Genomic DNA, 23,055 nt, shown 5'->3' on the forward strand with positions numbered 1-23,055 from the left:
TTTCTGTCCTAGCCTTTGGCAACCACTTCTCTCTGTCTCTATGGATTTGTCTGTCTTGGATATTTCATATGAACAGAATCATACAGTACATCGCCTTTTGTGTCTGACTTCTTTCACTTAGTGTAATGTTTTCAAGGTTCATCAACATTGTAGCATCTGTCAGTACTCCATCTCTTTATGCCTGAATAATATTCTGTTGTATGGACATAACATATTTGCTTCTTAATTTATTAGTTGATGGGAATTTGGCTTGTTTCTACTTTCTGGCTGTTGCTATGAGCATTCATGTCCAAGATTTTATTTATTTGATATAGTAAAAAATATTTTTAAGGGAGCAAACTCTTAACAAAATTTATAGATAGTCATTGGTTCCAGGAATTATTCTCAGAGGGCCGAGTCATATGGGTATAAGAAAAATTAGTGTTTCATTAGCTTATTTAGTTTTATTCTTTGTGTTTAAAAAAATTTAGTATACTCAGTATACTCTTTTTTTTTTTCTTTTTTAGGCAAGATTACAGAGAGGTCACTTATTACTCAAACAAGGAAAACTTGATGAAGCAGAAGATGATTTTAAAAAAGTGGTAAGTTCAGTTTTTATGTGGCTCTGCTAAGATGTTATTTTGAGTGAACATACTGAACTTATTTTTTTATATATTAAGACATTTTAATAGTTTTATACCTGAAAGGGAAAATTGTTTGATTTCTGTATGTAAGAATCATTGTTCCAGAATTAATATTTAGTGGCTGACATCAAAGAATCACTTTAAAGGATGGAAGATAAGGTGTGTGGAACAGATAAGTAATCCTCACTCAGTTTATACAGCTCATGTTCTGCTTTGTCCTCCATGAGATCTATACATGTCAGCTGAGCTGGTCTCAAAGTTGCCCAAGTGATATCTGATTTGAAAGGGATAGGGAAACAGATTCTCAACAGGAAATTTTGTAATCAGCCACGTAGCTACTTTACAAAGTGTAAATCATCTTGGATTTGTTGAGGGAGATGTTACAGATTACATGGAATTGAAGGGATTATACCCTGAAAAAGGATTTGAAGAGACACAGTAGCTGATGTCTTTATACCCTCATGGGGCTTGTTTTAAGACCCACTGTTTTGTTCCACATGGATGTGATTCTGGAGTGTTCTATAAAGGAGATATATATATATACATATATATGTGTGTGTGTGTGTGTATGTCTTTCATTGTTCATTTGCATTTTTATAGTTTATCAACATGCTTAGTTACTATGATGATAACCACTATGAAAATAAAAGTAAAACTGTTTTCATAACCTTCGTCACAATACTCAGATATATGCGGACAAATCCAGAACACATTAGATATTAATTGTATTGAATCAGAGGACACTCATGGTCTGAATAAAATTCAATGTCATTTTCAGTGTTTTACCATCATTTATCTTTTGCGCTTTATTGATTCCTCAAATCCAAAACCCTGTGTTACACTGTTCAGCATCGCACACCAATGAGATCTGCCTGGAGGGCACCTGACAAATTGCCACTTTGCCCCCATCTTTCACTGAAACACGTTGACTGATCAGCAGCTCCTTGTCCAGAAGCCCCTGTGCCTTCAGAGGAGGCTCCAGGCCCGTAAGGCAGTCAACATGCCAGTAGTACAGATGCTCTGGGTTAGACAGTCTTTAACAAATGGGAGGTTTCTCAGACTGTGAGCTTCATAGATCAAGAGCCATAAAAGAAGGTATCACCTGACCTGAAGAGAGAGATGTGACAGGGAGGGAGGAAGCAAGTGCCTGGGCAGCAGTGGGCACTGGGGCAGCAGACGGTGTGTCCGGTCTTCTGAGGAACCTGGAACAAAACGCCGAGGCTCAGCACTGCCTCGTATTGGCTGGGCACTTGGTCCTCATGGACTGCTCTTCAGCCATGTTTGTATGCTTTTCTGCTTAAACAAACAAAACAAATTCAGTGTCATTTTATGTTTATCTAATATTCCCTGCTGCCTGGGAACTTGTTAGAGAGGGGGGTGGACAGGTGGCAGGGAGTCAGTAGCGCTGGAGAGACTTGACCTGGCCCAGTGCTCTAGATACACAGCAAGTGTCGTGTCAAGCTTTGTTAAATGATTGAGTGATAAAACATAATAATTAGTTTCCTTCTTTTTAATAAGTGCTTCAACTTAGAATTCTTTTTCCAGTTACAAAGGCTAGAGTAGCCTTTTAGAAATAACACAATTTAGAATAAAGCTTTAGCAAAAAAGCTAAAGCAAAAATTAGTCCTTATTGGGCACTTGATGTATCCTTTCGGCAAAGTGTGGATGTATCTTGAGTTAATGTCTTTTCTGTCATCAATATTAAAACCTCTCAGGAATAAGAAGGGGACTTTCATGAAACTTCACACTTGTAATTGTTCCCTGACAGTCACACTTCTGCTAATGTGTTCTTAAAACTGCCCTTGCTGCTATTGTCACAGGGTTCTTCCATGAGAATGTACACCTGTATTGAAAGATGTTTCCTTTTTAATTGAAATCTTTATTGAGAGAATTATGGATTCCCATACAGTTGTAATTAATAGTACAGAGAGATCCTGTGAACCCTTTACTCAGTACCCAGTTTTCCCCAATGCTAATTAATATCTTACAAAACTATTGTATGATATTGTAACAAGGATATTGATATTAATACAGTCTACCAGTATCTTGACTGTGTTAATAGATACAGGGAAAAGTGTATAGAATTAAATACACACAGATAAATGAATATTTATTTCTTAGATTCTTGTGCATTGATTTTCTCCTGCAACTTTACCAAATTCATTGATTAGCACCAGTAGTTCTTTGGTGGCCTCCTTAGGATTTTCTGTATGTAGTATCATGTCCTCTGAAAAGAGTGACAGTTTTACTTATTTTCCAATTTGGATTCCTTTTCTTTCTTTTTCTTCTCTGATTGCTGTGGCTAGGACTTCCAAAACTATGTTGAATAAAAGTGGTGAGAGTGGGCATCCTTGTCTTGCCCCAAACCTTACAGGAAATGCTTTCAGCTTTTCACTGTTGCATGGGATGTTAGCTGTGGGTCTGTCAGATATAGCCTTTATTATGCTGAGTTATATTCCCTCTATGCCCGCTTTATGAAGTTTTTTTTTGTAATTATTAATAAATGTTGAGTTATATCAAAAGCCTTTTTCTGCATCTATTGAGATGATCATATGATTTTTATTCTTTAATTTGTCAGTCTGGTATATCATATTGATTTGCAGATGTTGAAAAGTCCTTGTATTCCTTGAATAAATCCTACTTAATCATGGTGTATGATCCTTTTAATGTATTGTTGGAGTCAGTTTGCTCGTATTTTGTTGAGGATTTTTGCATCTATGTTCATTATTATGATTTTTTTCTCCATAAGATAGTGACCATGGTAAATAAGAAATAAAGTATTGTAAAATAGGTAGAGATTTGGCTGAAATGTAAAGCAGCAAAGAAGAGAAGGAATATCAAGAAACATGACAAAAGAAGGAAGGGAAATATCAGCAGGGCTCAGTTTCCACGTGTGAATATCCCGAACATGAGAGGGTAGTTGAGAAGAGTCAACAGCCTTGGGAGAAGAATAAAAATCTTCATCTCACTTAACCCCCTCTGAAACTCTCCTAAGTTTAAATCTTTAGTTTGTTCCTCAAACTTCTTAAACCTTTTCGGAAGACTCCTCTCTCCTCCCCCACCCGCCTTCCCTCCCTGCCCCGATGAGGCCCCGATGACCTGAGCCCTCTCCTGTTTTCCCAGGCCCATTGTCTGACCATCCTCACCCTTCCCCTCCCTCACCTGCCTACAGGGAAGATTGTGTGGAGGAGGACAGACTCTGCAGTTTGGGAGAGAAAAGATGCAAATTCTATCCAGAAGAGGCAGTTATCAATAAACATCTCCCTTTACCCAGAGCAAAGTGACAGTACACACACGTTTAATACTCCTTCCAGTGTGGTTCATCGGAAGGATTCGACTACCCTGAGGACGGTAAAACAAAGACAAGCATGCCATGGCCAGAGCAGAGCAGCTTCCTCAACTGGGGCAATTTAGTCACGCAGGGAAATCTCACTGCCACAGAGAGCTGAGGTTACCAGTTTGTAGTTAGCTATGAATATTTGGAGTCCTAGCCATTCCTTCAAAAGCCAAAGATTAAAAAGACAGAAAAGAATATCTGAAGTATCCTAAGAAACAAAATGGAGAAATGCAGACCCTTTACCGAGAATTAATATTCTTAAGATTTCTCATCTGTAGTATTCTCTCCTACCAGTTAGCTAGTGGAGGTGTTTTTTAAACATGAGTCCACTAAAAGGGGAAATGGTGTGATGGGAGAATTGAAGGAAAGACATTTCTAGAAATTACCTACTGGCATTTGCACCTCACCCAAAATGGGAGAGAGTCCACTAACTACAATTTCCATCTAGTAGAAACATTAGATTTCAGAAATTAAATATAAACTGTAATCTCAAAAAAAATTTTATAAAAAATGAGTAGTTTCTTAATGTAGGCACCTTTTATTTTCTGAGCCATTAGGCTTAAGATTTTTCCATCTGGAGGAAGAAACTGTTAAGAGTGACTGTGCTAGAGGCCCGGCTGGGGGCGGAAATGAGCTGTAAGCAGACACAGGGATCTTACTGAGGTGGCCGAAACAGTCTAAACCTGTGGTAATGGTTGCATGCTTCATAAGTTTGTTAAAAATCATAAAACTGCACATTCAAAATGAGTGAATTTTATGGTATATAAACTGTACCTTGGTGAAGTTGCCTTAAAAAAAAGAGACAATATACAAACCTCCTAAAACCACTTCGTAGGCCTTTTAATAAGCTGTTACTTTTTTATTTTTCTCTTTAAAGTCTTTCTTATTGTGCCTCAACCCCTCTGGCATCAAATCTTTTCTTATACCTCTAAAAAACTGCCCTTTCCTTCAGTTTCCCTATGCCTTTCAGTATTGTGGTACAGTTATTTTATACTTAAAAAATAAATTCTTAAGAAACATAACTAGAAAGCAAAACGCATGAAGCTCAAGTGTTTCTGCAGAGCCGTATGTCAGAGAGAGCGGCGCTTCCCTTCATTCTCTCCCTTTTCATAGCCCTAAATCCATTTGCTTCCTGGAAAGTTGTGGCGCCCCGGGTCTTCTGACTCCAGCTCCACTGCCCGCTCTCGTGCGTCACGCAGGTGGAAATAAAGATGCCTTGGCTGCTGCTTCCCACGGTGGTCAGCACCCGGGGCTAGTCGTCGGGGGAAGCCGGGTGTGCCCGTGTTTCCCTACTGGTCCCCCAGTAAACTTGAATGTTCGGAAAGTGCAGATCATTGTGTATATTATGATTGTTAGTCTCAAAAAAAAAAAAAAGCCCTGTTTAGTTTTAATTTCTTCTTACTGTTACAGCTCAAGTCAAATCCAAGTGAAAAGGAAGAAAAGGAAGCCCGGTCCCAGCTTGTCAAATCTGATGAAATGCAGCGTTTGCGCTCACAAGCGCTGGATGCCTTTGAGAGCTCAGATTTTACTGCTGCTATAACCTTCCTTGATAAGATTTTAGAGGTAAGTTTTTTTGCTCTTGCAGCCGACAAGCTTGACACTTCCTGCTTTTTCCTATAAGGTATGTTTATATGCTTTGACATGTTATATACCACAAAAATCCTAGGTAGCATAAAATCAGATCAACTGTGGGGTTTTCCGCTCTTAATTGAAAGATGGCATTTATACAGAACAGAAATTGGGACTGAAATTTTCACTAAAAATACTGAAGGTGTGATGGAGTGGGACTTGCATATTTTTATACATTGCTTGCTTTGCTATGTTTGTTTGCTACTGCATTTTTTGGGGGGTGGGGCAAGAAAACTCTAGAGGTTAGATAATGGGATAAAAGATAAAAATTGGTTGCAGAAAAAGGAGACATGATGTTTGGGAGGAAAGATGAGTGTTCAGAGGAAGAAGTTTTTAGGGAAGAAGGCAGATGGAGAGTTGATAGGATTCAGAGGGTTCTAGATACAGAAATCTACATTTGCCTCAGCAAGGACTTAATGACAGAGGGTGTGAGGGTATCAGAAGGAAGTCTAATAACATATTCAAATGGAGGCAATCATAATTCATGTATATCATTTTCACAATGCTTTGTACAGTCTCATTTTATCTTGGTGATAAACTCGTTATGTGTGTAGAATGGCCACTTTATGATAGTTTTATAGAGGAAGTCATGTGAAGTGAAATTTCCAGTGGAAATTCCGGTGGAATTCACAGTTTACTAGATTATTTTGTTAATGCTTTATTAAGAAAACATAAAGTTATGATATTTACCTTCTAGTAATTATCCATCTTGACCTGGCTCATTGTCCGTGGTGTTTAATTTATGTACAATGTCGATTTTGATATCTTACTTCATGTGAAAAGTTGACGTGACTTTAAAACAGCTCTATGAAATATGTAAAGACACTTACACGGGTCTTATTGGTGGTGAGCTTTTGGATGTATATTCGGAAGAATAATGGTGGTTTACTAAACATTGTCAATTTTTTGATAAAATGGAAATGGAGATACTTCAGCCTTCTCACATTTTTTTCTCTTTTATTTTTGTGATATGAGGATTTAATTTCAAGGAGGTAACATTTTTATAAAAGTTCATTTAATTTAGTTACTAGTAGAATAAAAATATTTTGTGAACTTAGAACCTAGATTATATTTTTTGAGACTAGTTATTAGAATTGTTGATTAAGTATAAAAATCCAATTAGAGAATATTCTCTTTAAAATAAAAAATGCTTCACTGGAAACCACTTTCTAATGATAAACGCCCTGTTTTCTTATTGTCAGTGTTTTAGAATTGTATAATTGAAAGGGGTTTGGAAAAGGGCCTTGTTAGTGTGTGTATATATATATATACGCACACACACTCCTTACCCCATAAGGTAAGACATCTTTCGGGACTTCCCTGGTGGTCCAGTGGTTAAGAATCCACTTGCCAGTGCAGCGGACACGGGTACAATCCGTGGTCTGGGAAGATTCCACATGGCCTGGGGCAACTAAGCAGTTGTGCCACAAACACTGAGTCTGAGCTCTAGAGTCCATGAGCTGCAGCTGCTGAAGTCTGCGCACCCTAAAGCCTGTGCTCCACAGCAGGAGAAGCCACTGCAAGGGGAAGCCCTCTCACCACAGCTAGAGAGGAGCCTCTGCTCGCCGCACCTAGAGAAAGCCTGCATGCGGCAACGAAGACCAGTGCTGAGCCCCCCACCAGAAAAAAAGACGTCTTTGGAGAAATTACTTGATCGCATCTCATTATTTTTGTCACATTTAAATTGTATCAGACTTTTTAACATTGCTTACAATATAGAAGTCATCACATTAATTGAGGATGTTTTATGTTGATAAATATGTAGATAAGATATGTGGGGTGCAGGTATGAGTGTACGTAATTTACTGATTCTTTAAGTCTAGTTCTTTTGTTTCTCAAGGTTTGTGTTTGGGATGCAGAACTTCGAGAACTTCGAGCTGAATGTTTTATAAAAGAAGGGGAACCTAGGAAAGCGATAAGTGACTTAAAAGCTTCATCAAAATTGAAAAATGATAATACTGAGGCATTTTATAAAATGAGCACACTGTACTATGAACTAGGAGACCATGAACTGTCTCTCAGGTTAGTTGTAGTAAAATACACATCTCAACATCTTTTTAGTGTTTTCAGGAAGAGAATACTCCCATTTTCTTTTTAACTTTAATAAAATTAGGGTTAGGGCTTTTTTACATATCTATAATTTGTGTTATTTCTAAGTTATTCTGCTTTTACATAGTTATTTATATGAAGTATGCTCAGTAAGGTAAATAGGCAGTCTCTACATTTGCAGAAGCAAAATAGAGTGTTTAATATATTATCTCTATTGAGTCATTTTGAACTTGAATTATTTTATGTGTGCGCATAATACAATGCCGTATGTAAAAGTGTATGATAAATTATTAAGTCGGTGTTACAGGAAAAATACCTTTTGTTTGATTTCTGTGTTTAGTATGAAAAACCATTTATTAATTATTTTGACGTGGAGTATTTTCCTTCTTTAAATACATGAACAGTGAAGTTCGTGAATGTCTTAAACTTGACCAGGATCATAAAAGGTGTTTTGCACACTATAAACAAGTAAAGAAACTTAATAAGCTGATTGAGTCAGCTGAAGAGCTCATCAAAGATGGCAGGTAAGGCTGTGCTTTGTGGAGGGTTCCACTTTCCCTCTGATGTCTGGTCATGGGCACAGAACTGAACTACTTACTTTTTTACTCCTGGAGGGTGGCGGATCTTAGGTGGCATTGGAGCTGAACAAAACTATCATACTTGTACACTTTTTGAATAGGGCAGAATACAGATGATGGTAACTGCATAGTATTCTTATCAGCAGATTTGTTTATATTTTGCCAACTATTTATTGAATTTCTCCTATGTCAGGTACTGACCACATACTAGGCAGGGAGGGAGGTTAGAAATGAACATGACTATAGTTTTTGGTCTTAAGCTTCTAGTTTAGTATGGGAGATGGGCATATAAACTGAGTATTAAAAGGTACTGTATTAATATATCTAGAGTGATGGTGATGTATACAGAGTATGCAGACATTTTCTCTCAGTATAGGATTCAGGGTTAATAGTTCTTTTCTTACAACATCTGGAAAATGTTGTATAATTTCTTTCTGGTTTCCGCAGGTCCTGATGAGAAATCCATTGTCCTTCTAATTGTTTTTTTCCCCCTAAAGATAAGGTGTCATTTTCCTTGGACTGGTTTTAAGATTATTTCCTTACTTTAGTTTTCAGAAGTTTAATTATGATATATCTCAGCATGGATTTCTTTGTGTTTATACTGTTTGTAGTATCCTTAGCTTCTTGGATATGTATGTTTATGTCTCTTGTCAAACTTGGCAAGTTTCCAGCCATTATTTCTGGGAATCCCTTTTCATCCCATCCCTCTGTTTTCCTTCTAGGACTCTGATTGACATAAATACTAGATTTTTTTTTTTTAGTTTTAGCCCCACAGTCCCTGAAGCTCGATTCATTTTTTATTTTTCATTTTCTCTGTTGTTCAGATTTAGTAATTTCTGTTGTTTGAATTCACTGACCTTTTCTCAGTCCTCTGCATTCTGCTGTTGAGCACATGCAGTGAGCTCTTTATTTTAGTTTTTATACTTTTCAGTTCTAAAAATTCTATCTGGAATTTTTATATTTTCTATTTCTTTGCTGAAACTTTCCATTTCTTTGCTGAGGCATTATATTTTTCCATTTGCTTGAAGCATGCTTGTTAATTGCTGCTTTTTTTGTGTGTGGCTACTTTAAAATCTTTGTCATAATTCTAACATCTCTGTCCTCTTGGTGTTGGTTGCAGATCCTGTTTCTTGGTATGATGATTAGTTTTTAATTGAAATCTGGATATTTTCACTTTATAAGATTCTGGTTTTTGATTCTTCTGTTTTGGGTGGCTTTTTCTGACATTGTTTCTGCAAAGTGAGCATGAGGGGCAGGAGGGTGGGCCCCACCTCGTTAATTGGAAGATGAAGGTAGACATTTCCCACTTGGCCTTTGTTGCTACTCGAGCTGTGAGATCACCTACTACTGCTTGGTGTAGGTGAGAGTTTGGGGGACTCAGTTCTGATCAGGGGTGAAAGTTCTGGCTCCCAACTTGATGTTCTCCAGCACCACCTTGGTTGGGATGTGGACACACCTCAATAGAGGCTCACCAGAGAAGTCTTGGCTTTCCAGTTGACCTGCTGATGTTGGTGGGGGTTGGAACCATAATTTTCTTATCTGAGTCTTTTCATACTAAAAAAAAGTATAATGTCCAGGGTATTTACACAGGTATCTTAACTAGAGGAGTTGGGGAAAGTACCTCTACTCTGCCTTCCCAGAGGCTTTTTTTTTTTTTAAGTGAAGCACATTATTTTCTAACTGAACTTTCTTTTTGATGCAAAAATAGTTTATTATGATATCATTTATGTAAAGTTAGGTAATATTTGTAATTGAACTTTTAATTTCTAATTAGTTTCACATGTAGTTTTAAGAAAGAAAGTGAGGTCTCACATACTCTGTATAGTTTCCCACCATCTTAGAAATCTATAGAACAACATCCCAACTAGGATTTTGACTGATGGCTAGCTTTTAAGTGTTATCTTTAAACCTGTATTTTAATACAGCAGCATTTAAATGTGAAGATTGTAGCACTTTTGGAATAATCTGCCTCGGCGGCATGTAGCTGTATCTTGTAGTTTGTCATTACTGAGGAAGGTAACAATGCATAACATGACTAGTATTTTTCACCAGTTAAAAAAAAATGCTGAAGTAGCTTTTATTGTTCTTAGAAAGCTAGTCAAGTTGGGGGTTTCTTCTGCAAGAAATTACCTTGTACTCAGTTATGAATATTGATATTTATTATATAAAATAACATGTAATGGGTTCTGTGATTTTATAAAATGTGCAGTAACCAAGTGTGTAAAACCTGATCTCTGTTTTCCTGAAGGTGCTTTGTGGTAGTCAGACTTTTAACAAAGTGTTTTCCTCAGCTTCAAAATCACGAACCTCTTTCTATAAAGAATCCGTCATTTGATTTGATTAGTTAGTACTCACAGGGGTGCTTTAATTTATCCATACACTTTTTCTGTGGTCAAGTGTTTCATCTCCTAACTCTTACTTGCAGAGAGAACCTTCTTTGCTACTGTAGATTATAAGGTAGAAGGAGTCTTTGAGGGCATGTGCTCATTCACATCAGTTGATGAAGCAACATATAGTGATGAGTAGAGGGTCCTTTTCTTTAGCTCTGGAAATAGAATTCAGTTTACTCATCGTGATTTGCTCATTTAATAGGTACACAGATGCAATCAGCAAATATGAATCTGTCATGAAAACAGAGCCAGGTGTTCCTGAATATACAATTCGTTCAAAAGAAAGGATTTGCCACTGCTTTTCTAAGGTAAATTGCTGACTCATTTCCAGAATTGTAAAAACTTGACATATGGAATAACAACCGTAAGTTCTTTTCTCATGTGTACCTTAGGACGAGAAGCCTGTTGAAGCTATTCGAGTATGTTCAGAAGTTTTACAGGTAGAACCTGACAATGTGAATGCTCTGAAAGACCGAGCAGAGGCCTATTTAATAGAAGAAATGTATGATGAAGGTAAATCTTTAAGGAATTTGATATTCAATACCTCAAACTTGATGTTTATGCAGTTAGTCCGTTTAACATCCCTTTGTTTAGAACAAGTTTACCTGGAGATGTTGGCGATTTTAGAAAAATGGCAAAGAACCTAAAAATCATTTTCTTAGTAAATCATTCTTTCTTGGTGGAACATGAGAGGTATACCATGTAAGGAAAGAGTTCTACTGTTGAATCCAGTACAGTGGAATATAAAAATAAAAATTTTAGCTTGCTTTATTTTAGACAAGTTAGAAAAGATGAATAACAAAATAGAAAATTCAAATTACAGATCTTGTATCATCCAGAGGTAATCACTGCTCATTTTGGACTTAACATCTTTCAATCTTTTATCTATGCATATATATGAGTGTGTATTTTATGCCTATATACATATTCTATGCATATACATAGTATACATATTAGACATACAGCAGACAATATGTGACATATATGCCTGAATATAAAATGACCCTCTATGAGCCCTAGAAAGTGTGAAAGTGTTGGTCACTCAGTTGTTGCCGAGTCTTTGTGCCTCCATGGACTGTAGCCGCCAGGCTCCTGTGTCCATGGAATTCTCCAGGCAAGAATACCGGATTGGGTTGCCATTCCCTTCTCCAGGGGATCTTCCCAATCCAGGGGTTGAACCTGGGTCTCCCGCATCGCAAGCTGTTAGTAAATATCAGGACAGCTGCTTATCCAACTTTGTTCAAGTAGCAGAGAGAATTTCCTGCCAGATGTTGTAAGCACCTTGAATAAAAGCAGTGCCCTATTTTTGGAGGATAACTAAGGCCCATACAGTAGTCATACAGAATCCTTTCATATATATTGTTTTGTGACCTTTTTCATGTGACATTATACTATGAACATCTAAATGAGATGATTTTAAAAGTGAGCCTTATAGCCCTTAATGACAAGTTTTGGTTTCAAATCAAGGCATTTAAGATTGAAAACAATAAGGATATGTTTCTGGGGAAACTTGATTTGTGGTACTCTGGTTTTTCCCCCTAATAATTGCTGCATATTTATTTAATGAAATGTGCAGTTATTTTAAGCATAGTAAGAATGCATTATAGCAGTGATAAAACTACTAAGAAAGAGATAACGGCACATATAATTAAGAAAGATTTGTGGTACTCATTTTTAAGGCAAACTGATCATTTACTTTCTTCCTGCTTTCTTCAGTTTAAGAAGAATCTTGCTTCTAAGTGGTTTCCTGGGAGTGATGACAACTCTAGTTACACTGTGGAACATTTTTATGGTATAGTCCTTGAGGTCTGATTGAGGCTTGAAATGTATGTGAGCAAAATGACAAATTTTCAGATTCATAAGAATGTGTCAGTAAGGCAAGTGATCTACACAGATGCCTTTAGCCTGCTTGCTCTTTTCACTCTTGGGCTCCCAGAGGCTGTATTCTGGGATTTTACACTCCAGTTAGTTATTGGAATGCTTCACCAGTGTGTGCTTTTGTTCTCTGTATGTAAACTCCCAGCTCTAAATGTGAAATCAGTGAAGCCACACAAGCTTTTAAGCTTAGCTGTTAAGAAAAATAAAAGGTTCAATTTTGTAGGCTGCTACATATAAGTTGAAACGTGCCTTTGTATCTTGAATGTTAAACCCACTTACTTTTTAGAGAAATTTGACAGCTTGATTCTTGAAGAAAAAGATGTTTGATACTAATTTAATAGATGTATCTTATAAGGCCTTATATGAAGGCTTTCTATATTCTGTTTGCTGGTTTTACCTAGTGGATGTGAAGTGATAACTAGTGGTTTTAACTTACATTTTCCTGATGATTAGTGATTGATGTTGAGCACCTTTCATATGCTTTTTGGCCAGTTTTATACCTTTGGAGTGTACCATTTATTTTTGCAATGTGATTTCCATCAAGTAACTTAGCCTGTAATATTTTACTTTCCCTATATGTACAATAAGAATGCAAACAGTACATATTGCATAGGATTGTTGTGACAGAGAAAGAACATGAGAGGGTAGTTGAGAGGTCAGCAAACTTGAGCAAAGAGTAAAAAGCTTCATTTCACTTAACCCTCTTTGAAACTCTCCTGAGTTACAAGACAGAGCAAGAAGATGGTGCTCAGTAGGTGATGCTTAATGCAATGCTTCTAGTAAGTGGTTTCCACTGTACTTAGTTTTAGAATAGTTGTTGGTAACTTGTATTGACTTTGCTATATAAATGGTACTTAATGGGATAGCTTGCTTCTAGCTCTGACCTATGGTGGTTTAGTTGCTCAGCTGTGGCCTACTCTTTGTGACCCCATGAACTGTAGCCCACCAGGCTCCTCTGTCCATGGGATTTCCTAGGCAAGAATACTAGAGTGAGTTGCCATTTCCTTCTCCAGGGGATCTTCCTCCCAGGGACTGAACCTGCATCTCTTGAGTCTCTTTCTTGCTAGGCAGATTGTTTACAGCTGCCTAGGTGTAAGCTATGACTGCTGCACTAACTCCATCTGACACAGCTATTACTTTAGTGTTACTAGTAATATCTATAATTCTGAGAACAGGAGCCAAGTAACACTTTTTCTGGATGAAAGGCCAGCCTTGCCAAATTGTAGAAAAGACATGTTTTATGTTTGACATCCTATGATGTCCTGTAACCAGATTCCTACGCCTTCTTGCCTATTCTTGACCTCTACCTAGTGACGCTAAGTCTGCTCTATTCCATGAAAGTATTCTGTGTTGAAAGATCATACCTTCATTTTCTTAGAGTTGTATAAAGTTGGTGTTTCTTCCTTAAGTTTAGGAGAATTCACCAGTGAAACCATCTTATGTTCCAGAGTTTTCTTAGTACGAACATTTCTGATGATGAATTCAGTTTCTTTTATCAATATAGGGTTTCTCATATTTTCTATTTTCTCATTTTAGTTTTTGTAAGTTGTGTGCAGCAGTGAATTCGTCCATTTCACCTACATTGCTGCTTTTGGTTATATGACATTTTTAATGCTTTCTCACTATTCTTGTAACGTCTGTCAGGTCTGAAGGGATCATTTGTTCTTTGTTTCTAATAGTGACCATTTGTTTTTTTTCCCCTCTTGATCAGTGTAGTTTGGTCAGATTTGTTGGTTTTCTGAAGGAAACAGCTTATGGATTGGTTAATGTTTTCTATGACTTTTCTTTATATTTCATTGATTTATTTCTTTCCTTTGACTTCCTTTGGACTTATTTTTTGTTTTTCTTCTTAAATTTAAACTGTCATTGATTTTAGATCTCTTTTCTTTTTAAATATAAGTATTTAAAACTGCACTTCTCACATTTTTTAGTTTCATTGTCATTTGATTTGAAATATGTTCTAACTTTCCTTCTAACTACTTCTTTGATGCATGTATTATTTAGATATTTTGTCTAATTTTAAAATATTTCACAGTTTCCTAAGGACTTTTTTATATCAGTCAGTTCAAGTCACTCAGTCATGTCTGATTCTTTGCAACTCCAAGCCTGCAGCATGCTAGGCTTCCCTGCCCATCACCAACTCTTGGAGCTTGCTCAAATTCATGTCCTATCGAGCCGGTGATGCCATCCAACCATCTCAACCTCTGTCGTCCCCTTCTCCTCCTGTCCTCAATCTTTCCCAGCATCAGGGTCTTTCCAATGAGTCAGTTCTGCACGTTAGGTGGCCAAAGTGTTGGAGTTTCAGCTTCAGTATCAGTCCTTCCATTGAATATTCAGGACTGATCTCCTTTAGGATGGACTGGTTGGATCTACTTGCTGTCCAAGGGACTGTCAAGAGTCTTCTCCAATACCACAGTTCAAAGGCATCAATTTTTCAGCTCTCAGCTTTCTTTATAGTCCAACTCTCACATCCATACATGACGACTGGAAAAACCATAGCTTTGACTAGTCAGACCTTTGTTGGCAAAGTAATGTCTCTCCTTTTTAATATGCTGTCTAGGTTGGTCATAACTTTTCTTCCAAGGAACAAGCGTCTTTTAATTTCATGGCTGCAGTCACCATCTGCAGTGATTTTGGAGCCCAAGAAAATAAAGTCTGTCACTGTTTCCATTGTTTCCCCATCTATTTCCCATGAAGTGATGGGACCGGATGCCATGATCTTAGTTTTCTGAATGTTGAGTTTTAAGCCAGCTTTTTCACTCTTCTCTGTCACTTTCATCAAGAGGCTTTTTGGTTCCTCTTCGCTTTCTGCCATAAGGGTGGTTTCATCTGCATGTTGGAAGTTATTGATATTTCTTTTGACAATCTTGATTCTAGCTTGTGCTTCATCCAGCCTGGCATTTCGCATGATGTATTCTGCATATAAGTTAAATAAGCAGGGTGACAATATACAGCCTTATTATATATTTCTGTTTTAATTCTGTTGTGCTCAGAGAACATATTCATGAATTCTTTCCTTTTAAATTTATTTAGCTTTATCTCCTTTTGAATTTATCTAGACTTGTTTTATAGCCCAGTGTAGGATCTATCTTGCTGAATATTCTATGTGCACTTGAAAATGTGTATTCTGCAATTTCTGGCTGTAATGTTTGTTAGTTTTCCCATCAGTTGCTGAGAGGGAACTTTAATTACCTGGTGTGGAAATTGCAAACTTTAGTATCTTCCCCTTTAATATTGTCCATTTTTTCCTTTATGCAATTTGCTAAACTGCTCTTAGCAGCCTGCACATTTATGACTGTTAAATTCTCCTGATGATACCCTCTCCCCGTCCTATCAGTTATGGAAGGGAGTATTGCAGTTTTCTTGGTAAAGGATGCAGGCTGTTGCTCACTTCTGGGAGAGACTGTACTCACAGGAAGTGAATTTTGCTGGCATTTTCTGGGTTGTTTCCCTTAGGGCTTTCTGTTTGCTTCCTCCTCTTATCCTGGATCCATGGCTGATACTAGCTAATTTTAGCAGCCCTTGAACAGCCTCCTTGCACTGTTGTGCTGAAAATGGTGTATGCCCCCCTGTCCCCCATTTCCCTTCCCCTCACCATCTACCTTGTTTTATATGATATCTGGGAGGTGCTCCTTGCGGCATATTATACTGGAGGTCGGGTACACTCTTTAAAAAGACCCCTGAGCCCCTGTTTTGAGAACAGACTTGAGGGAAGTAAGGGGGCAGCTGGGAACCTTATGAACACCTTATGAAGGTATTAGAGCTGTTCAGGTGTATTAATGCTGGACTGCGTCACAGTGGCAAGTGTGGAAATGGTGAGAAACGGTTAAATCCTGGATATATTTTGAAGGGAAGCTGATTTGGGTCTTAATACTGGGTTTATGGAGTGTGAGAAGGGAGCCGTTTGCAGCTGTGTGTATTGTGCACATCTGTCTTTTGAATGCTTCTCTGTGTTGGGGAGCTCACGCTGGCTCGACGTGGGTAGGACCTGTTTACAGACAGACTCCCTGTTGTGCTCGTCCTCTTGCCCAGTTGCCAGAATAAGCAGGACTTGACGCATTTATCGGTGGAGCCCGTTGGTGTGGAACTGCCTTTCCGGTGTTTATTCCAGGCCTGTTGTGGAGGCCTTCGGTGTCCGTGGGCCCAGCAGCCACGTCGGGGGCCTTCCACATGCTGTCTGGCACTCTGCAGAGACTGGTTCTTTGACCTGGCTTGGGGTTAATGCTGCAGCCAGCTGCTCCACATACAGGCGGAGAGGCTGCCCAGCCATTACTTAAGCCACCTCATGAAGTAACCTGATGATTGCCTTAGAGCTCCTCCTGCTTGCTAAATTCAGAATCCTTGGCCAAAGAGAACAGCTTCCAAAATCTTCTAGGGCCTCTTTCAGTGTGTATTTGGATTGCAGTTCTATTAGGCTTACTCATTAATCTGATCCTAGTTGCCTTCTCTCTTCCAGAAATTTGTCACCATTTCTCTTCTGCTGTAGTTTCAGGACTGCCATGTTTATATTATTTTTTATTTTTGTAGGGTAGAGGGCAGGAAATTCCTGTGCTTACTGTCTGCCATCTTGATCTGGTGGTTTGCACTGCTCCTTAAGAACTGGGTGAGGGGCATATGGAAGAAAGGAATTTGAGAAGGATGAGTTTTTAGGTTCAGAGGTCAGAAAATTAATTGGCTAATATGTAACATACTGTTCTAAGAAATATAATTAAAAATGAGTTTATCTAGTTTATGTCCGTGGGAAGTTTACATCATCCATATTAAGTTTCTACTTAGTTACCTACCTGTAATCATGTGAATTTGAGGAAACAACTTATTTTTCCTGTATTGTGAAAAATGTATCTATCTTAACTGTTAATAAAATATAGGAGACAGAAGACTGTTTTGGGAAAACTACTCTGAATATTTAAGAGTGAAAACATGTTTTAAATGTAGTTTGCATAAGTAAAAAGTTGAGCATACTGAAACATTTTCCTCTTGTGTTAAATTCCAAGTACATTTCCTTACTAGGCTGTGTTACCAAGTGCTGTGGGTATTGCAGGTTAAACCTCACTGCTGTTTAGAATGGCCTTGTGTCTGTGTACTAAATTGGAAAGGTATTTTGTGATGTCACTGTTAGTTGGCCGTCAGTAATATTAATGTTTCATATTAATATTTAACATTAATGCTTTGAGGCAGGAATGAGGATGAAAGCTTGAAGTGCCCTCCCCCTTGCTCCGTGAGTGGAAGGTAGTATTGGTTATTTTTCTATGTAGTGCAGACTAAATCTGTCCATCTTGCTTGAATGTCTTTCTCATTTTAACCTGCCCCAGGGGCCTTCTTAAACCCTTTCCAGGATTAGCTGTTGCCAAGATGAATGCTCAGGCATGCTATCTAGAGAGACATCTTTCCCATAGTGAAATGCATTTCCATAAAAAAATAGAATTTGAGCCCAAAGATCCATTTGAGTTGTCTGTCCAGGGAGGAGAGTGAGAAAAACTTGTGTTCGTGTCTCCCCAAACCACCCCCAGACTTGGATTCAGAAGGACACATGGGACTCGGCACCTAGTTGTACTCAGGGCTGAGATTTATTCCAGCAAAAGGATACAAACAAGATCAGCAAAGGGAAAAGGCACCTGGGGTGAAATCCAGAGGAAACCAGGTGGGAGATTCCAGGTCTGAAATTGTGCAGGACAAGCCAAATTCCTCAGCACGTGTGAAGTGTGTCTACCAGGGGAGCTCTTTGGAGACGCAGGGCCTTTACTGGGGGCTGGCCAGCCCACAGCAAAACGCCAGGTGCCCAGAAGGTAAGCTGGTTAGCGCAGTCCACATCGTTTAGCCACAGCCAGCCATTCCTGTCGGAGAATATTGGGAACACTGCCCAAATCCAACTCGTCAGTCACCAGCCAAGGGCCACTCTCGCCTTCAGGGCCTTCTAGGGATAAGTCTCTGCTCTGTGTGACCTTAGCTACCCAGATGCCTTGTATTGTCTACATATTTAAAATAATCTGAAATAAGATGCGATGTGAATTGGCGTCAGCCTTCCCATACCAGGACTGTATATGTATTTGTTCTGATTGGCACTTTTAAAAAAATCAGCTTTGTAATAGTTTGTGTTGAAACCTGTGGGTGAACTGGTCATTCTGCTTCCTGATGGTTCTCCTGGTCCCTTCTAAGCCTCTCAATCTTCTGAACCATAGCCCTACAACTGAGCATGCAGATTGTCTTTGCTGCGTCTTATTTTCCTGTAACAGTCACTCCACTGCTTTGTGTAAGTGCTGATGTTACGACAACACACAGCTGTGGGGAAGATAATGTGGGAGCGTGGGCAGCTAAACTGAATGGGAGTGTAAGCTACCTAATGCAGCCTTAAAAGTATGCCTCCTGTAGTTTTGAACCAAATGATGAAGGTGATACCACTTCTTAGGCTTTTAGTGATGGCGAAGGAAGGGGTTGGGATGGTGACTTGGTATCACATTTGCAGGGTAAATGTCACAAGTTATAGTTCCTTCTAACAGTATTATCTTCAACATACTTTGACAGCTATTCAGGATTATGAAACTGCTCAGGAACACAATGAGAATGATCAGCAGATTCGAGAAGGTCTGGAGAAAGCACAGAGGCTACTGAAACAGTCACAGAGACGAGATTATTATAAAATCTTGGGAGTAAAAAGGTGAATTACTAACTTAAAATTTGCATTATTTTTAATCAACTATTTTATAGCTAATTGTTGCTCTTTTTTCCATGCTTCATTTTCTTATGTAACGTCAGCTATAAATTAAACTCTTAACAACCTTTAACATCACAAAGTTGTTTTTAATATACTACAGATAAATTTGTTTGATAGAGACTAGTCATGTAATGATGGAGAATTAGTAGTTGGTGACAAAGACGAGCCACTGGAGCATGAATAGGTCCTGGGCCTAAATTTTTTAAAAAAGGTAAAGAGGCAGGAGTGAGCTTTTGTTGGGTGGGGACAGACGAGAGAGGGGTTGAGGAAAACAAAACTTCTCTAGGCCTAAAGATAAAAATGGCACTTTCAGAATCAACTTTGAGGCACAGGGAGAATGTAATTTACTCAGTATGTGCATTTATATTAGACCCACCTTCCTTGAACAAGGGAACCACCTATCTTTCAATCAAAAGTCTAAAACTTTGTTCTTTTTAGGTAAGCAAACCTAGAAGTAAATTAGAAAGTGTGCTTCAGAGTCAGTGTTTTTTTTTAATGCCAAGAACTGAATCATGGTAGTTGGGAAATTCAGAAAATTTCAAAATGCATCAAAGAAGTTTTTAAAAGGGAAAGTTGTAAAGAGAAGGAGTACTTTAGTTTATTTCTGGTGAGAGTCTAGCATTAGGGAACAAGCATTCAGAGAAGCCTGGTGACTGTAGTGGTCAGGCAGGGCTCTGCATCAGACGCTCAGTCGGGTATGTTGGCACTGTTCAGAAAACCAGTGGAATCTTCTGAGCTGTCTTTTAGTTCTTTGTGGCAGTGTGTTGGACACTTCTTAAATATTAATTTTACCACCCTTCAGAAATGCCAAAAAGCAAGAAATCATTAAAGCATACCGAAAATTAGCACTGCAGTGGCATCCAGACAACTTCCAGGATGAAGAAGAAAAGAAAAAAGCTGAGAAAAAGTTCATTGACATAGCAGCTGCTAAAGAGGTCCTCTCTGATCCAGGTAGCGTTGGCCTTCGTGTTTCTCTTCTCCTGAAGTGGCTGCGTCAGTGACTGGAGGCTGTTGGCTCTAGTCCTCTGCCCGTCTTAGAGGCAGAAGTGGACGGTGGAGCGTGTGGTAGTGGGGACCCGCGGGGCTGACCTCGGGAGCCGGTGATGGTCCCCGAAGTTCATTTCTGCGTCTGCCCCTGTCAGACTCTGGCTGTAGTGGAGACACCACCAAGCATGGGATCAGAAGGCCTGAGAGTGACTCTGAAGGCTGAGCTAAGGTTCTGGTTAAGCAGGCTCCTAGAACTTTTTCTGAGCCTCAGGTTTTTTTCACCTGTGATATGAAAGTACAAGAGGGATCCTCTTAGTTTCCTTCCAGAGTCACAGATCAGTCCTTATTTTCACACCGTACTTACAGGAGCTTGATTAGGAGATGGGCTGCCAGGTGGGCATGTGCAGTGGTGGGAGAGGGGCAAATATTCTCACCTTCTGAGCACGGCTCCCCAGGAATCTTGCCCTGACTCAAGTCAGTCTAGTACTGGTGGTTGATATTAACCATCATTTGTTATTTCACCATAAGCTAAAATGACCTGGATACTAAGAGGGAGACAGTTAAGAACTGAGGTAATGTTGAACAATGCTTTGACACTTCTAGAGGGAATCTCATGTTAAGCTAATATTTACTGCTTTTTTGTGGCCATCCTTGTCAGTGGGAGCAGAAACCATGACTTTTGAGCTATACAATTACAACAAAGTAGAAGGAAATCACATTTTATGTCCATTTGACAGATTTTTGAGTTACTACTTACGCTGCGGAATTGAAGTTAAATGATGTTTATTCCCAAGTAACTTATAATCCAGTGAGGGAGACAGGACTGCCTTAGTACAGTAGGATACATAGTGTTTGTTCTGTTATCTGCAAATACGGACACCTGTGAGTGGCTCTGTCCCCTCAGCTTGTGCAGCACGGGTCGGGCAGCTATGTCAAGTTGGGGGGGCCTCTGGATCTGAGCTCTAGGGGAGCAGGGGGCAGAATGGCATGATGGAGAAAAGAGCTGCATTCTTGCTTACTAGGAGTTCTTTTCTGTCCTCTGTTCTTCCTGTCCTTATTTTAAGGATGAAATAGCTTTTTCTAATCTCTGCTGCCTGCCGCATCCTTTCTGCCATTTGTCTGCAGTGGCCTCGGTCTCCTCAGGACTGACAGGCACAGCAGTGGAGGTGGCCTCCTGGATTGTACAATAAGGCGCCTCCCTCCCTCGGGCCTGGGGAGCCTGCCTTCTGTTCAGACTTAATAGTGAGACCCAGACACTTCACGCGTTGACAAGGCTGAGCCTAGCTGACTTCATGTTTGGGGTTAGGACGGTGACAGGGGCTGTTGGATCAGAAGAGCACGTGTGACTCTGAGGTCTCATTCTCTGCAGTTCCTCATCTCTTCCAGGGAAGCATTTCCTTGGGTGGCTTCTTCTGAGATTTCGGGGGTCTGAGTTTCTGTGAAGGCCCACTTTGAGCCCTGGCTGGTTTCTCTAGTCTGATGGGGGTGGGGTGGCAAGGAGCCTGGATTTGAGCATCAGGCGCAGCTGTTCCAACAACCGGGGTGTGTAGCCCCCAGAACCAGCCCCTCCCCGCCCCGGCAGCAGCTGGGTCTCACCTTGCTGGCTTCTTTTCCAGAAATGAGGAAGAAGTTTGACGACGGAGAAGACCCCCTGGACGCAGAGAGCCAACAAGGAGGTGGTGGCAACCCTTTCCACAGGAGCTGGAACTCATGGCAAGGGTTCAATCCCTTCAGCTCAGGCGGACCTTTTAGATTTAAATTCCACTTCAATTAAACCAGCTGTTTTTCTGCTCTTCTTCCTTCATTTTTTAAAAGTTTTAAAACCAACCAACAAACAAAAAAAAAACCTTGTTCCGGGATCCTAAAAAAAGAAAATTCCAATCTTTCAGTTTGTCCATGACCAAAGAGGTGTTCTGAATGGCAGTGTCTGTTCTTACCCACTGCAGGCTTGAGGCTGACGGGGGTGAGGGCAGGGAGGCAGGCGGGCTTCCGTTTCCGGCAGAGCAGCCTGGGTCTGTGCTGTGACCGGATGGAAGAAGCTGTCTGAGGCGGGTGCACAGATCTTTTATCTTCTACACTGGAGCAGGTGAGATTCTCTTCTTTACTTGTTGCATACGTGTCAGCGCCTACGTGTGTGAGGAGGAGCCTGGGGTGTCAGCATTCTCCAAGAGGAACATTCTGAGCTGTATGTTCTTAGGCACAACTTGGCTTCGACTCTGGTCTGTCCAGTCACCTGTCATCATGTTAAATTTCCACTTGCGTTCCCATCTCTCTCTGAGCATGAACATGGCTGTCGTTGAAGGTGGGCAGAGCCATTAGAGTACCTGCAACCAATGGCAGGAGCCAGGGTGAGGTCTGGACTCACGTTAAGCATGTATTTTTTTTGTTCAGTACCTGGAGAAGAATACTGAAAACCACTGAAACAGAATTAACTGTAAACCCTACCAGCCCTTTTATTTAATATGAAACACAATGAACTAAAAATATGTAAAACAGGTTCAGATAATATAGCAGTGATATTTAAATAATATTGCTGTAGTGCAGAATTAACAACTGAAGTTGTGAGTTGTACACCATTTCCTGTAACAGGATTGGCTTAGAATGTAAAGTTGCTCAGTCAACATAGACAGAATGTCATGTCTCCCACTTTTAGTAAGTTTAGCAGTTTCTCTTGTGTCCCGGCCTACCTGGTCTGTGGGTGCCCACGTGGGACTGCTTTGAGGTGGGCGTTAAGTAGCAGGCCTGCCCCTTTGCCAGACTTTGATGCCTCTGGAAGTTCTTCTGCCAGGAAAGAAACAGGTTTACAGATCTAGTCAGCTCTGGCTATGTGTCCACTATTAAGATGGCATCTCTTCTTGGAATACCTTCTTAC

General features: G+C 39.6%; 1 protein-coding gene and 1 long non-coding RNA gene across 5 annotated transcripts in view; one reads left to right on the forward strand and one right to left on the reverse strand.

Moving 5' to 3' along the window:
• The window catches only part of DNAJC3 (DnaJ heat shock protein family (Hsp40) member C3), a 54,024-nt gene extending 32,050 nt beyond the window's left edge, over positions 1 to 21,974 (forward strand). For all 4 annotated transcript variants that reach the window (XM_081550342.1, XM_081550340.1, XM_081550341.1 and 1 more), the window contains 9 exons: positions 507 to 581; positions 5,371 to 5,523; positions 7,430 to 7,611; positions 8,043 to 8,162; positions 10,809 to 10,914; positions 10,999 to 11,119; positions 19,007 to 19,139; positions 19,999 to 20,147; positions 21,800 to 21,974. In XM_081550342.1, the coding sequence (XP_081406468.1) occupies positions 507 to 581; positions 5,371 to 5,523; positions 7,430 to 7,611; positions 8,043 to 8,162; positions 10,809 to 10,914; positions 10,999 to 11,119; positions 19,007 to 19,139; positions 19,999 to 20,147; positions 21,800 to 21,957 (1,197 nt within the window). In that variant the 3' untranslated portion in view covers positions 21,958 to 21,974. The remainder of the gene's footprint in view (positions 1 to 506; positions 582 to 5,370; positions 5,524 to 7,429; positions 7,612 to 8,042; positions 8,163 to 10,808; positions 10,915 to 10,998; positions 11,120 to 19,006; positions 19,140 to 19,998; positions 20,148 to 21,799) is intronic.
• LOC145529740 (uncharacterized) lies at positions 20,887 to 23,055 on the reverse strand. Its single transcript, XR_014071323.1, has 2 exons — positions 22,871 to 23,055; positions 20,887 to 22,507 (listed from the first exon to the last, which is right to left on the reverse strand). It is a non-coding gene; the product is annotated as an uncharacterized LOC145529740 (long non-coding RNA).

This window comes from Giraffa tippelskirchi, chromosome 12 (assembly GCF_054371585.1).
Source record: "Giraffa tippelskirchi isolate mGirTip1 chromosome 12, T2T-mGirTip1v1.2.pri, whole genome shotgun sequence".
Classification (NCBI taxonomy): domain Eukaryota; kingdom Metazoa; phylum Chordata; class Mammalia; order Artiodactyla; family Giraffidae; genus Giraffa; species Giraffa tippelskirchi.